Here is a 14,556-nt window from a genome sequence, read left to right on the forward strand (position 1 = left end):
GTGTGCTCTGATTGAGCCTCCACACCCCCTGGCTCATCTCCAGAACAGGAGAGAGAGTGAGTGAGAGAAAGAGAGAGAGAGAGAGAGAGCAGAGAAGAGAAGAGGGCCTGAGGAGAATTGGCAGTGTTAAGACGAGAGAGAGAGAGAGAGAAGAGAGAGAGAGAGAAAAGGGGCTGAGGAGAATTGGCAGTGATAAGACGAGAGAGAGAGAGAGAAGAGAGAGAGAGAGAGAGAGAGAGAGAGAGAGAAGAGAGACTGAGGAGAGTGGGCAGTGATAAGACATGAGAGAGAGAGAGAGAGAAGAGAGAGAACAGAGAAGGGGGGCGGAGGAGAGTGGGCAGTGACATGACATAGAGGCCTCATTACTGTAGACTGGAACAGGAAGTGTATCACACAGAAAAGCCCTGAGGTTGTAGTGCTACAAGCCAGAAAAGAAATACAAACATATACATCAAGGTGATGAGTGTGGATCATCCTGACCTTAAAGTTTAAGTGCCACGTGAGACAACCAGCAAGGCTAAGCAGTTTTTTTGTAATTGGATGTCTGATTGATATTGTATTATAAAGGTCAGTCCACCCTGGCTGTATTTGTAAAGCTTGTGTTTTTGTTGATGTGTCTGCGTGATTTTTCTAAGTGTACTTTGAACATAAACAGTGGCTTGCAAAAGTATTCATTCCCCCTGAATGTCATCTTACAAAAGAGACTTGCAAATATTTTCCCAATCAGTATGGTCATTGTGAATACTTATACTGTAGGTTATTTCTAAAGGCCAAGTAAGTTATTTTTCTACTAAAATCAGAAATAAATACATTAAAAACTAGAATATTCTGCTTGCATAAGTATGCAACCACTATACATTAATACTTGCTACAGAGCCGCTTCGCTGCAATAACAGCCTTAAATCTTCTGAAATGAGACAGTGCCAGCTTTGCACATTGTTCTGCTGTGTTTTTTCTCCATTGGTAGAATTTATGTTGAACGTCTAGGTTGATGGGATGGCAGTCCTGGTCTGTTGATTTTACAGATTGTCCTCCTGTGTCTGAGCCACTCCAGTGTTGCTTTAGCCTTGTGTCTTCTGTAAGTGTCCTGTGGCAGATAATCCCTTTCCCAAGCCTTAGTTTTACAACAGACTGCGACAGTCTGTGATCTTGTGTAGAATTTATTTCCATTCATCTTCCCTTCAGTTCTAAAAGGTTCCCCGCAGTTCCTGCAGTCGAGAAATATCCCCACGGCATAATGTTACCACTGCCGTATTTCACAACTGGGATGGGGTTCCGTAAGGTATTGCATGTGTCAGATTTACACCACATAGAAGCCATTGGGCAAAAAGCTCTATTTTGGTCATATGACCACAAAAACCTTCTTGCATACCTTAGGCAACCTCCATATGTGCTTCAATATGGATGATCTAATAATAATTGGGGGGGGGGGGGGGGCAATATGTTCTACAACGCATCTGTGTGGTATGATGCAAATTCCACTTAATTTGTATGGATCCGATTGTGCACACTAGTCTTTTCCTCTCTTAAGCATTTAAATCACTGTGTGTATTTAGCCTTAATTCCCTCATTCTGTACTCATTCTGTAAGCAACTGAAAGCCAGTGTAAAGATGTGTTAGAGCTGGAGCCATGTGATCTGTTCTCTTGGTCCAGTGTAAAGATGTGTTAGAGCTGGAGTCATGTGATCTGTTCTCTTGGTCCAGTGTAAAGATGTGTTAGAGCTGGAGTCATGTGATCTGTTCTCTTGGTCCAGTGTAAAGATGTGTTAGAGCTGGAGTCATGTGATCTGTTCTCTTGGTCCAGTGTAAAGATGTGTTAGAGCTGGAGCCATGTGATCTGTTCTCTTGGTCCAGTGTAAAGATGTGTTAGAGCTGGAGTCATGTGATCTGTTCTCTTGGTCCAGTGTAAAGATGTGTTAGAGCTGGAGTCATGTGATCTGTTCTCTTGGTCCAGTGTAAAGATGTGTTAGAGCTGGAGTCATGTGATCTGTTCTCTTGGTCCAGTGTAAAGATGTGTTAGAGCTGGAGTCATGTGATCTGTTCTCTTGGTCCAGTGTAAAGATGTGTTAGAGCTGGAGTCATGTGATCTGTTCTCTTGGTCCAGTGTAAAGATGTGTTAGAGCTGGAGTCATGTGATCTGTTCTCTTGGTCCAGTGTAAAGATGTGTTAGAGCTGGAGTCATGTGATCTGTTCTCTTGGTCCAGTGTAAAGATGTGTTAGAGCTGGAGTCATGTGATCTGTTCTCTTGGTCCAGTGTAAAGATGTGTTAGAGCTGGAGTCATGTGATCTGTTCTCTTGGTCCAGTGTAAAGATGTGTTAGAGCTGGAGTCATGTGATCTGTTCTCTTGGTCCTGGATGAAACTCTAGCGGCAGCAGTTTGAGAAATCTGCTGCTGTTGAACAGGGTCTGTTAGGAAGGGATTACAGTAGTTCACCCTGCTGGAGATGAACGCATGGCTGAGCTTCTCCTGGTCATTTTGCAGCACCCAACACTTGAAAGGCTGTTTCGGCGATTGCTTTGAAATGGCTGGTGAAAGTGAGATCAGTCTATTAGAAAGCCTAGCCTAATCTAGTTGAGAAAGTCTATTAGAATTCCAAGATTTCAGACTAGGTCTTTGGTTTTTAAAGCCTGAGAGTCAAGGTGTTTTCCTGATGCTAATTCCCTTCTCCTTCTTGCCAAATACAATCATCTCTATTTTGTCCTTGTTCTAATTGAAGAACATTTTAGCTCATCCAATTATTTGTTTGCTCTAAACACTGACACAGTGAATCTATTGGGCTGTAGTCGTCTGGTTAGAGAGACAGATAGATGTGTATCATCTGCGTAACTATGGTAATCAGCGTTGTTGTTCTGTGGAATGTGGCCCAATGGCAGCATATTGAGATTGAACAGAAGAGGTCCGAGACCTGATCGCTGGGGGATTCCGCTTGTCATAACCACCCTATGAGATTCATAACTGCCAATGGTGACAAAGTAACTCCGGCCTTCTAAATAAGACCTGAACCAATTAAGAACTGCTCTGGAAAGTCCTACCCAACAACATTGTGTCCTCTACTTCATAAGATGTATAAGCCACTACAGATAGTTGTAGAAAGTCAAAGAATTAAGATTGTGTCTTGGAGAGAATATGAATCCAGATTAGTGTAAGGGTACAAGATATATGATGGGGTACTAACAGGAGCTATCAACAGCTAGCAGATAGCTAGCAAAACCCGGTGATGGTCCAGACTAACTGTAAAAACTGCTCGCACAAACAAGAATATACTGAACATATGTGAATATGGATTACAATTTAAATATTGGATTAGCCATAAATCCTCTACAGCTATACAGGAACCAGGAAAATATGACTCTTCCTTCTGAAATGGGAGAGCAGACACAGGAACATTTGGATCTCTCCCATACACCTAAAAAAGCATAAATATAATGAGGGTACTGTTGGACTGTACTGTGCCAACTACTGATAATTGTTGTTAATGTGTGTTTACAGAGATGTGGCACAGGTGGGGCTAAGTGTCGCACATTCACCTGCCCCTTAGAGGGAATGAACAATACTGCAAGCGTGGTCGTCTACGCCCGGTTATGGAACAGCACCATGTTGGAGGTGAGGGGTCCAAACCCTTTGGACAGAATCTGCAGAGACAGGATGTGGCTTCTTTTTTTCATGGACCCATGTCACTGCACTCTCAGAATGGACCTGAGAGAACTGCTCTGTCATATCTCATGCCGATCTTACGGCTATGGGGCCCGAGCTGTTTCTGCTGTGCGGCCATGGTGGATTTTCATCATGAGCTTGAATACATTTGGTGCTTCTTGTGCATGCTTTGATGACTTCTTATTTGACACTCTGACAGGCTAATACAAAAAAAAAAGTACATTTGAGAGCACATCCTAAACAGATTTTTCATGTCACCGTTTGAGTCAGGGCTGTGATAAGAGCTCCACTGGTGATGAATTACACCGGTGGTCGTGGGCATCACTTTCCCGACAGGAGTGTAAAATAGAAATAACATCTCTTCAGGGACTTCACAGAGAGATTGCTCAATAAAATGATGCTTGTTCTTAGGATTACGCTGATGCGTATCGAGTGTCGGTGCAGAGCCACGCTACGCTCAGCTTGAAGACGCTTAAAGCTACGGTCATCATGAAGCCACTGACACAGATGGTAATTACTCATGGCTCTCTCTCTCTCTCTCCACATGTTACATATTTGTTTTTTCACTGTAATGGCACCCCTTTAGAGTTAGCCATCAGACTGAAAGAAGGTAGTGGTGAGGCTTTTGTTTATATACATCATGCCAGCCGTGGACATAAAATTGACCTCCAAGTCACTTTTGAATCCAGAAAGACACCGTGTCAACATTCAGCATATATTTCAACATTTTTAGTCATTTTCCTCATGTAAAAGCAAATCATGCAAGCTACATAGCACTGTGCTCTATTCCTGCAGTAATCGCAGGTGTTATCAGCTACCTTGACCTATTTGACCTTTGCCCTCTGACCCGTCTGTACAGTTCAGTCTGAACATTGACCCTGAGCTGGTTGAGGAGGCCCCGCACGAGGCTCCCCAGTGGATCATGGTGGTGTCTGTCCTCGCTGGAGTCCTCCTGCTCGCTCTCATCAGCCTGCTACTGTGGAAGGTGGGTGACAGTAGCATCATAGACACGACATCAACGACACGACATCAACGACGACAATAATTGAAGTACATCACTAAAACGTTTAAAACGTCAGGCTGAACACATGATCATTTTTGGATGTAACTGCCTTTGTAGGTGTTTGCTGTACTACATTGCATTTTGTTGTTTGTACACCTGTGTGGAATTGCATTAATCCATTTTGGCCCACAACTCCATCCATGCTGACTTTGATTTGTATATTTCACATCACTGACAGGCTTCTTGCCTGTGACTGTGTGCACTTGCAGACATTTCTGTCATTTGCTACAATGAAGAGCTTGAATGAGGTGGTTAGTAGGTGGCTTGGAAGCTGCAGCACAGTGAAAGAATCATCTTGCATGTAAAGTACATACAATCTGAATAGAATTTTTCTGCGTCTGCAAAGAAAAGCCTTGAAGGTCAGTTACCATAACAACAAATATATACAAGTAGTCACGCACGTTATCATCTAATACGCTTCTTCATAAACAGATTCAAATGGTCTGAGATGGATTTTCCCCTTCAGGTCGAGGTGAAATGAATGCCTCCATTTCACTGTAACTGTTTACTTGAAGCAATGTTGTTTTCATCATTGTGTAAATAAGATGGTCACGGGATCATTAGATAGGCATGTTAGCATGGTCTCTGTGTGTGTGTGTGTGTGTGTGTGTGTGTGTGTCTGTTTGTGTGTGTGTGTGAGTGTGAGTTTGAGTGTGTGTCTGTGTGTGTGTGTGTGTGTGTGTGTCTGTTTGTGTGAGTGTTAGTGTGAGTGTGAGTGTGTGTGTCTGTGTCTGTGTCTGTGTCTGTGTCTGTGTGTGTGTGTGTGTGTGTGTGTGTGTGTGTGTGTGTGTGTGTGTGTGTGTGTGTGTGTGGTGATTTCAATGGTGTTTCAAATGGCAATGTCCCCCCCTCCTCATCCCTCCATAGTGTGGTTTCTTCCGGAGGGCCAGCACCAGAGAACTGTACGAGGCCAAGGAGCAGAAGGCTGAAATGAGGACCCAGCCCTCTGAGAATGACCGCCTAACTGAAGACATCTAACACGATGGGGCCCTCAGGGGGCCCAGGGTTTTACACTGTAGTTCTTGGGTAAACAAATCAATCTCTCCTGGCGTCTCTCTGATCTGCCAGAATTCCCTGCTAAGCCTGACCTCTTAACTCTTGCTTTGCTGTGCGAACTTGTTTTTTCTCCTCTTTCAAGCTCTTTCCAGTGCAGTTGCTTTGAATGATGGGAAATGATGGGGAATGATGGGAATTGATAGAATCTAAATGAGCACGCCTAAGTTGAAGAAGGGACCGGAGAACGCAGTCAGGTTTCTGGAGTTTATTTCGGTGTGGAGACCCCCTCTCAGCTGGTGCTTATAGAAAGGCCTACCTTATTGTAGACTATGTTGGTATTTATACAATTCAGTCAGGTAGAATACAATAGGGGAGAGGGTGACCACACCCTATAAGTGAGCGGAAGGGGGAGACAGTGGGGTGGGGGGAGGGGGGTGATAACAGGGGGGTGATAACAGGGTACAAAGGGTGATAGCAGGAAGGAGGCTATCTAGGGGGGAAGATGTTCACATGCCATTTGTTCAGGTCTCAGTGAGACAGACAAAGTACACATCCAAGATTCAGAGTTACAGATACAAAATAAGGCTGCACTTAGTTAATGTCTTACAACAACAGAATAGCAATATTTGCGGTTCCTTCAGTCCCCCATATGAGCATTTACTATATGCTCACACAATAACCACCATGCAACAACCAATCAGAGCAGGAAACATCAATATATGTTACAGATACAAATGATACAAAATAACAGTAGAATAGCTATTTTGCAGTTCCATCAGTCCCCCATATGAGCATTTCTATACTCACGCAAGAACCACCATGCAACAATCAGGCCAGGAAAACATCAATATGCGGTTCCATCAGAATGATGGGGAATGTTGGAATGATGGGAATGATTGGGAATGATGGGAATGATGGGAATGATGGGAATGATTGGGAATGATGGGGAATCATGGGTGCCATTTCACCCTCTTACGTCAAGAGAATTAAAAGATAAAGGAACATATTCCATTGCAGCGTGTCTTACATCAAATTTCACGAAATAACCATCTCATTATGAGTGAACTCACTGTAATCACCCTGGTGCTAAGGAGCTCCACAACAGGGTGGTGTTGAAATCATCCAACACCCTCACCATTTAAAGCTACTGACCTATGCTTTCTTTTCCTAGAAATGTTCCTGAAATAATGAGGCCTATTATTGTCTCTATTGTCATTCTTTCTTCTCCCTTTTCTTCCCCCTTTTTTGCTTTGGTCCTTTTCGCTTGAGATCATTACTTGAAGATCTTGACACGAGAACAGAAGCACTGGTGCATCCATTCAGGCTGAAAAGAACAGGCTTGTTTATTCTTTATTAACAGAACAAAATCGCTGATTTCAGTGATTCAGTGACATGACTGGCATTTGGAATTATTGTGCAGATTAAAATAATCACAAATTCAGACACTAGTTCTAATAACAGACTGGGTTTTTACCTTCTGGACTTTTCAATTCTGTTTGGCACACTGTTTACTCTTTTTGTAATAACCACAGGCTTCTCTGCCTGCCTGCCTCCCTCTGTGTCAGTGTTACGATTGGACTCCAGCAGTGTCCACTGACTGTGCCAGTGAGCATCAAAGACAGAAATACATCCACATAAAAAAGAAAAAAACATGAATTTGAATCTTTTTTTCTCAATCCTTTATTCTTTACTTTGAGGAATGGAGGTTATGACATTATGGGGTGGGAATCTGCTGTACCTATGACTTTGTGACTGACTGACTGACTAACTGCTCAAACCTGTGACTATTGCAGCCACAGGAAGATTCTTCTTTTCTATAAAAGTAAAAAGTGAGCAATTGTGTTAAATCTGGTCTCTGCCCACAGTGTGGCTTCTTCAAGCGGAGCGCCCACTTCAGGGACATGCCCACGCACCACGGAGTTCAGATCCGCAAGGAGCAACGCTTCCGCCTTAGCGAGGGCTTCCTCATTGAGGAGGACACAACCAAGAAGCACTGGATTACAAACTGGACAGAAAAGACACGCTGTTGCTAACGAATGCATCCAAACAGGCAGACACACTCTTCGCCCCACACAAAGGGGACGTTTGAAACGTTACTCTGGTGGACTGTAGTTAACATTCTGCATTAACATTGTTTAATGATATTGGGGTTCATGTGCTATTTAAACGTTAGAGTAACAGCCGAGGAAATATCCTGTACGTGTAATACCAAATGAACGGCACATTTTTAAATCTTTGTTTTTATTTTATTGTCACTGCCAAGAGATGTCTCTATTACTGCTACATGTTTATATTTTTCCTTTGGCATACAGTACCTCTGCATGTTACGGTGTGCGTGTAAAAATTCTCATCATCTGTGATATTGAGAGTCTGTGTGGTATGCTTCTCTCTGTGCAATGTGCCATGGTGTTGACATCATGTTATGTACTGTACCTCGCTAACGGGATTTGAGTGTTGCACTCCCAATGCCTTTCTTATTGTCACACGCTTGTTTCCAGGACCAAAAAATGTTGTTATTGATTGCGGTTAAGAAAGTTATCAAACATAATGATCTGATCATTGCATCTGTTGTCCTCTGCGTGATCAAGGGGCTTTGGGTATGTATTATTTCAAAAGTAAAAAAAAAAAAGGTTTTCGTTTGATTTATCGTAGGCAAATGAAAAGTCTAACATTTGCACACGTTCTCTTCTGCTGTGTGGACTGATGAATGTTTTTATGTGTCTCTTTTTTACTCTGTAAATTATGCTGTGATTTGTCCCATGATTGATGAACTGTTTGTGTCTGTGCCAAAAAAGAACTGTTATCAGCAGTTTTATAGAATCACTGAATTATATATCATATGCCAGTGTTAGAGTTTGGAGTATCAGCTTTTCCTTAATTAATCTGAGTGCTGCGTGATGAAGGCAAGCGTACCAACTTGTGAATTACTGATGAGGACAAAGAAATTCAATACCCTTTGTAATCATGTTTATAATCGATCCTGTTTAATTTTTAAGAAGCGCTGAAGACTTGTGAATTGATTCTGCTTTAAAAAAAAAAATACAAAAAAAGAAAGAAAAAAGAAACATGTACCAGAGATGCCTCAGTACATTTCACACAATTTTCTCACTGCTAGTTCTATTTTCAAATGAAAACTGTTTCCAATTCTGATGCAAAGACTTGTATTGTTGATATTGTAAGACCTCCATATCAAAGCCACATCACCATGGCATACATATCTTAATGAGGTATGATGAGAGATTATTATGGTTAGATATATTAGTTTCATATTCAGACGGCTTTCTAGTGCCATTATGATACGTTGTGGAAACAAAGCCAGCCATCTATTTGCACAGCCAGAATGGACCGTCCTTGTTAGCATACAGCTATTGTTTGAGTATCAGACATATTATGTGCGTTTCTGCGCATACGTCTCGATGGTGTATGTGAATGCACACTTCCACATGTACATAATCACCAGCCCTGAAAAACCGCTGTGCATATTTAAAAATGTTCATGTGTTGTAAAAAAGATGAAACAAAAGCTAGTATATTTCTTTCATACTGTGCATTTTGAATTAAAGGGTTTTTATATCTGATGTCTACCAATCTAATGTCTTGGGGAGATGTTTGTTGGTGAAATCTGTCATTATCTCCAAACAATATCTGAAAATGAGAGTGAATCTCTGTTTATTTTGGACAGAGTTTAATAAACAATTTGTTATCAGTCATACAGACAGGGTCATACCAAGAGGATAAACTCACATATTCATCAGCCTACCCTTACTTTACAACCCCTTTACTGACACATTTGGCTAATGCTAATTAGCATGTGTAGAAGAAGAAAATCTCAACTTTACAAACATGACGTCTGTGCTCCTGTTATTGAAGTAGACCGTTTTCTATTTTAAAACATATTTACATATCAACTGCAACCACCACAGTGTGAACCACATCTGTGTGTGACCGATAAGGAAAAGAAGAAATAAAAAAACACAGATTTGTAGGTGCTCTTTTTTACTTTTCCTGCACACTCTAAATGTGATGGGTCTCCTAGAGAAAAGGCTTTAATTGTTTTGCAGGAGAGGGATGCTGGTTTGCCTCAAACACACTGCAGGCAGGAACGATCGTTCACGGAAAGTATGTGCTGTCTAGGCAGAGTCCATACATTTTAACAGGCCTTTCAACCATCAGAGAAGCTGATGCGGAATGGTGAATAGTTCAGCATTATACATCTACATTTCATTTTGTCTTTCATGGCAGAAGGCTAACATAGGCAACATTTACAAAAAAAACTCCTTCAAAACACAATTGAAAGATCAGAACATGTTGAGCTACTTGATATTGCCAAATGGATGAATCTATATAGTTTGAGAGAGTGTTTGTCATACTTTTAAATAAACCAAAATGACAGAGCATAAACTGTGGTAGTCAACTCAGTATGGTGACACAACTCAAGCTCAGGCTGTTTAGTATAATCTGGTTGGTTAACCACTGGCTCAATTCACTCAAAAAAACTCCTTCAAAACACAATTGAAAGATCAGAACATGTTGAGCTACTTGATATTGTCAAATGCAGTGGCGTTTCTACATTAGGGGCAGGTGGGGCACTGCCCCACCAGATCCAGATGACGCTGTTGTGCAGAAAGCTCAATACATTCGTACTTCGCGGCAATATATATATATATTTAATGCAAAGTAGCGTGAATATGTGTGTGAATAAACTTGACTCACACGCAATATAGTCTTGTTTTGGAGTAATTTGATTCGTGTGTTTTTCTGTCTGTGTGCTTGCGCTGTGAAATGCTGCTCTCCGCTGTCCCTCCCCATGAAAACACCAATGAGCGTGAACCACACAGGCCAAAGTTAACATTGAGCGGTGGGGCACTTTCAGATGTGCCCCACGAAATCTGCCTAGCAACTAGACTGGAATAATGCCAAAACCGCGAGACCTGTACCCCGTGACTAAGAAAAAAAAAACATACAGTCAGATCAATGCCAGTAACGGGACTGCTAGTTAGCTTTAGCTATCGCTAGATTTCGACTATTTTGGAAGTGTTTTTTAATTCAAACAATGAATAACGTAGATTATTTGTAAAGGGTGCAATTTAGTACATTGCCGCTGGAAGAAAAATTAGAAATCAAACGTTTGGGACCACACAGACCAGACGACTTGATCCTGCTGCAGCCTGGTCAGAAAGCGACTCGAACTTTCAAGACGGAATGGTATGACAGAAAGACATGGCTAACAGCTAGCACATCAAAACGAGCACTGTTCTGTTTCCCATGCCTTCTTTTTGGAATTGGTACTAATGCAGACTCAGTTCGGACAACGGATGGATTCAAAGACCTGAAGCATCTGGCAGAAAGAACAGTGAAACACGAAACTGTAAACCCCATAATCAATTGCGCCCTGCAATTGGGGCTATTGGGGCAGGTCAACATCATGGCATAGCTAGATAGTGCATATCAGCGGAACATTTTAGAGCACAACAAACTGACGGAGGAGAATCGTTATGTACTGGGGAGGCTGATATCGTGCATAAAGCTCTGTGGGAAGTGCGAACTTTGAGACGATGTGCGAGGGCGACACCAGGCTGCAAAGACACTACGATTCTGTGAGTCAAACCTTTTTTTTGGAGCTGATGGATGTATCAATGCAATCTGCAAGAACAAAGTTTCGTTCATTTAGCAGCATGTTTTGTTGCTGTTATTTGTTTCAGTTGTGCCTTTTGCTTTATATTGTGTACCATACGTTTTCCATAAGCTTAATAAATTATGCAAGTTATTTGAGCTATGTGTCTGTCTAATCTTTTTACTTTGTTGCAATCATTTTACTTTAATGCTGTATTATACATCTTTGTGTCGCGCTGAAGCATGTGAAATGTATTTGAAATAAGATTTCTGCTCCCTGCTGGCACTCAAAATGCAGCCCATAGCATAACTAGACATATCTGAACACTAGTGATGTGTCGTTCGTGAACGATTCGTTCATTTTGAACGAATCCTTACAAGGACTCGAGAGTAACGAGTCCTTTCAAAAAAAGATTCGTTCATTTTCTCGTGGCCACGCATTGGGACTTGCATAGGCTCAGCCAAGGAAACAGAAATGATTCGTTGAATGCAGAGGTCACGTGGGAAATGATCCTTCTGCCAACCAAGTGGTACCAGTGCTGAGCCTATGCAGGTCACGTGAAAAATGAACGATGAACGATGAACGAATCATTGATCTACTCGCTACCAGTGCTGAGCCTATGCAGGTCACGTGAAAAATGAACGATGAACGAAAAATTTACCCGAAGACTCGGTTGGCAGATGAACGAAACATTGACCCGAAGACACGGTCGGGAGGTGAACGATTCGTTCATCTGCCGGATACAGATCTTTAGATCATTTTTTCACGTGACCTGCATAGGCTCAGCACTGGTAGCTAGAGAAAACAGAAATGATTCGTTCATTTTGACTGGGTCTTCGGATACGGATCTTTGGATCATCTTTGTGTTATTATTTATTATATGCAAAGAGTCAATTATTAATACATGTAACATGGTGCAATATTGGGATTTTGGGTTATAATAAAAACATTTTACATCACATTTTATTTGGCATTTCATTCAAAGCGACACACTAACTTCTAGATGGCTTGCAGGTCACCTAGTGCAAAACTGTGGGGGAGGGTGGAGAAGGGCCACGGTCCCCTTGGAGACAGCCATGACTGACAGCTTTTGTGTGGCAGATCATATTTTTTAAAGAAAACCTCTATTAAATACAGTACAACATGACAGTTTGTATGGTTTTAAATTGTCATTTATTATCACACTGGCATTTAATTATCACGGCAAACAATTACACTGCACTAAACTGTAAGTGTAAATGTAAAGTGAAAATAACAAAACCAGTCATTATGACTTGTGAACGAATATAATTCACGTTTCTATACTAAAAACAGCGGTCACGCGAAAGAGAATAAGGTAACTGTTTCCTCTACTAAACCAATGCAGGTCACGTGAAAAATGATCTAAAGATCTGTATCCGGCAGATGAACGAATCGTTCACCTCCCGACCGTGTCTTCGGGTCAATGTTTCGTTCATCTGCCAACCGAGTCTTCGGGTAAATCTTTCGTTCATCGTTCATCGTTCATTTTTCACGTGACCTGCATAGGCTCAGCACTGGTAGCGAGTAGATCAATGATTCGTTCATCGTTCATCGTTCATTTTTCACGTGACCTGCATAGGCTCAGCACTGGTAGAGAAAACAGAAATGATTCGTTCATTTTGACTGGGTCTTCGGATACGGATCTTAGGATCATTTTTCACGTGACCTGCGCTCAGAAGAGGAAACAGAAAGGATTTGTTTACCTCGTTCACTTTCGCGTGGCTAGGTTTAGTAAGACGTGAATGATATTCCTTCACAGGTAATAATTACAGGTTCCGTTATTTTAACTTTTTAGTACTTTACTTAGAGTTCAGCTTAATAGTTATGCCGTGATAATTGAATGCTAGTGTGAAAATAAAGGATCACTTCAAATCATCCAGACTGTCATGATACATTATTTTAATGCAGGAATTTATCTTACCACCCCCCCCCGAAAATGAACGAATGACTCGAAAAAAGATTCGTTCATTTTACTGAACGAGATTCAAAGAACCGAGTCGGTAAAATGATCCGAACTTCCCATCACTACTGAACACACAGAAATAAAAAAATTAAATAAAAATGTATATCACTGGGCTACAGACAGCGTATGCTGTACCCTGCAACCCTAACAAAGCTTACGACTAAAATCTCCATATGTACCAAACCAAACTAATTGCTAAATGCCAGCATAACTAATGCTAAACCAAACTAAATGCTAAATGCCAGCGTAGCTAAACACATCTAAACACATGCAATACCCCCCTAATCAACAAAACTGGGCTACAGACAGCGTATGTTGTACCGTGAAGGAGTGCGGAAGATCCCGGGTACAGCACACGGCGCGTTTTGCGACTGTCACCAGCCAACTAAATACTAAATAAAATCCCCATACACCCAGCCAGGCAGCCTCTCTCTCTCTCCCTCTCCTTTCTTATCACATTGCTAATGCCTATAATAACCCACTCACTCTGTTCTTTTTCTTTCTCTCCTAATCTAGACTATCTTCGCTATGGGACGCTGCTGTAATCTCTCCACCCGGTCTACCTGTAGAAACCCTCGGCCAATTGCACCCACCGCCACCGCACTGCCGTACACTTACTCTACCTCATACCCTATGCTAGCATTTATATTAGGGCTGTCAATAGATGAAAAAAAATTAACTAATTAATCGCACATTTTGAAATTAATTAAAAGTTATTTTTTTCTTAAGACTAAATCTTATAAATTAACGAGTAATCACTTCATACAGCGTGTATTTTAGACACTGTTGTTTAATTGTAGTTTTTTTTTTAAACACAATGGTGCCCCTCGACGGTAAATCGTAAGAATTTCCCCTGAAGCAATTCGAATCACCTCAATCAGCCCACTGTCCTCAACTATGTTGATGGGCCGACAGTCACCGGCAACCCAAATGGCAACCTTTTCACGGACTCGTCTAGTTATTTTCCTAGAGAAGTCATGGAGTGTGGGTTGGCGATCATCTAACCTGGGACTGCTTTCTGTCAGGTGCTTTGCATTAAGGTGATAACTTCAAGACGAGCTGCTTCTGTGATAGCTAAATTCAGCTTGACAAATGCTACATACAACTTTAGTTTTGTCGATTGTTCCGTCATTTTGGCTCTTAAACAGAGACTTTCCGCCCAACAATCTCTCAGCTCTCTCCATCTTCAACTACCACAGTGGTTCTCAAACTTTTTCTGTCTTTCCCCACTTTGAACAAGGGGGG

The 14,556-nt window shown here is 41.6% G+C and overlaps 1 protein-coding gene across 1 annotated transcript in view; it reads left to right on the top strand.

The window, feature by feature from the left end:
* The window catches only part of LOC105907859 (integrin alpha-3-like), a 39,071-nt gene extending 30,868 nt beyond the window's left edge, over nt 1-8,203 (top strand). Inside the window, exons 23-27 of the mRNA XM_031564892.2 lie at nt 3,491-3,604; nt 4,067-4,165; nt 4,515-4,640; nt 5,586-5,744; nt 7,580-8,203. Of these exons, the coding sequence (XP_031420752.1) occupies nt 3,491-3,604; nt 4,067-4,165; nt 4,515-4,640; nt 5,586-5,696 (450 nt within the window). The 3' untranslated portion in view covers nt 5,697-5,744; nt 7,580-8,203. The remainder of the gene's footprint in view (nt 1-3,490; nt 3,605-4,066; nt 4,166-4,514; nt 4,641-5,585; nt 5,745-7,579) is intronic.
* The last annotated feature ends 6,353 nt before the right edge of the window (nt 8,204-14,556 follow it).

Source organism: Clupea harengus, chromosome 1 (genome assembly GCF_900700415.2).
Source record: "Clupea harengus chromosome 1, Ch_v2.0.2, whole genome shotgun sequence".
In the NCBI taxonomy this organism is placed as follows: domain Eukaryota; kingdom Metazoa; phylum Chordata; class Actinopteri; order Clupeiformes; family Clupeidae; genus Clupea; species Clupea harengus.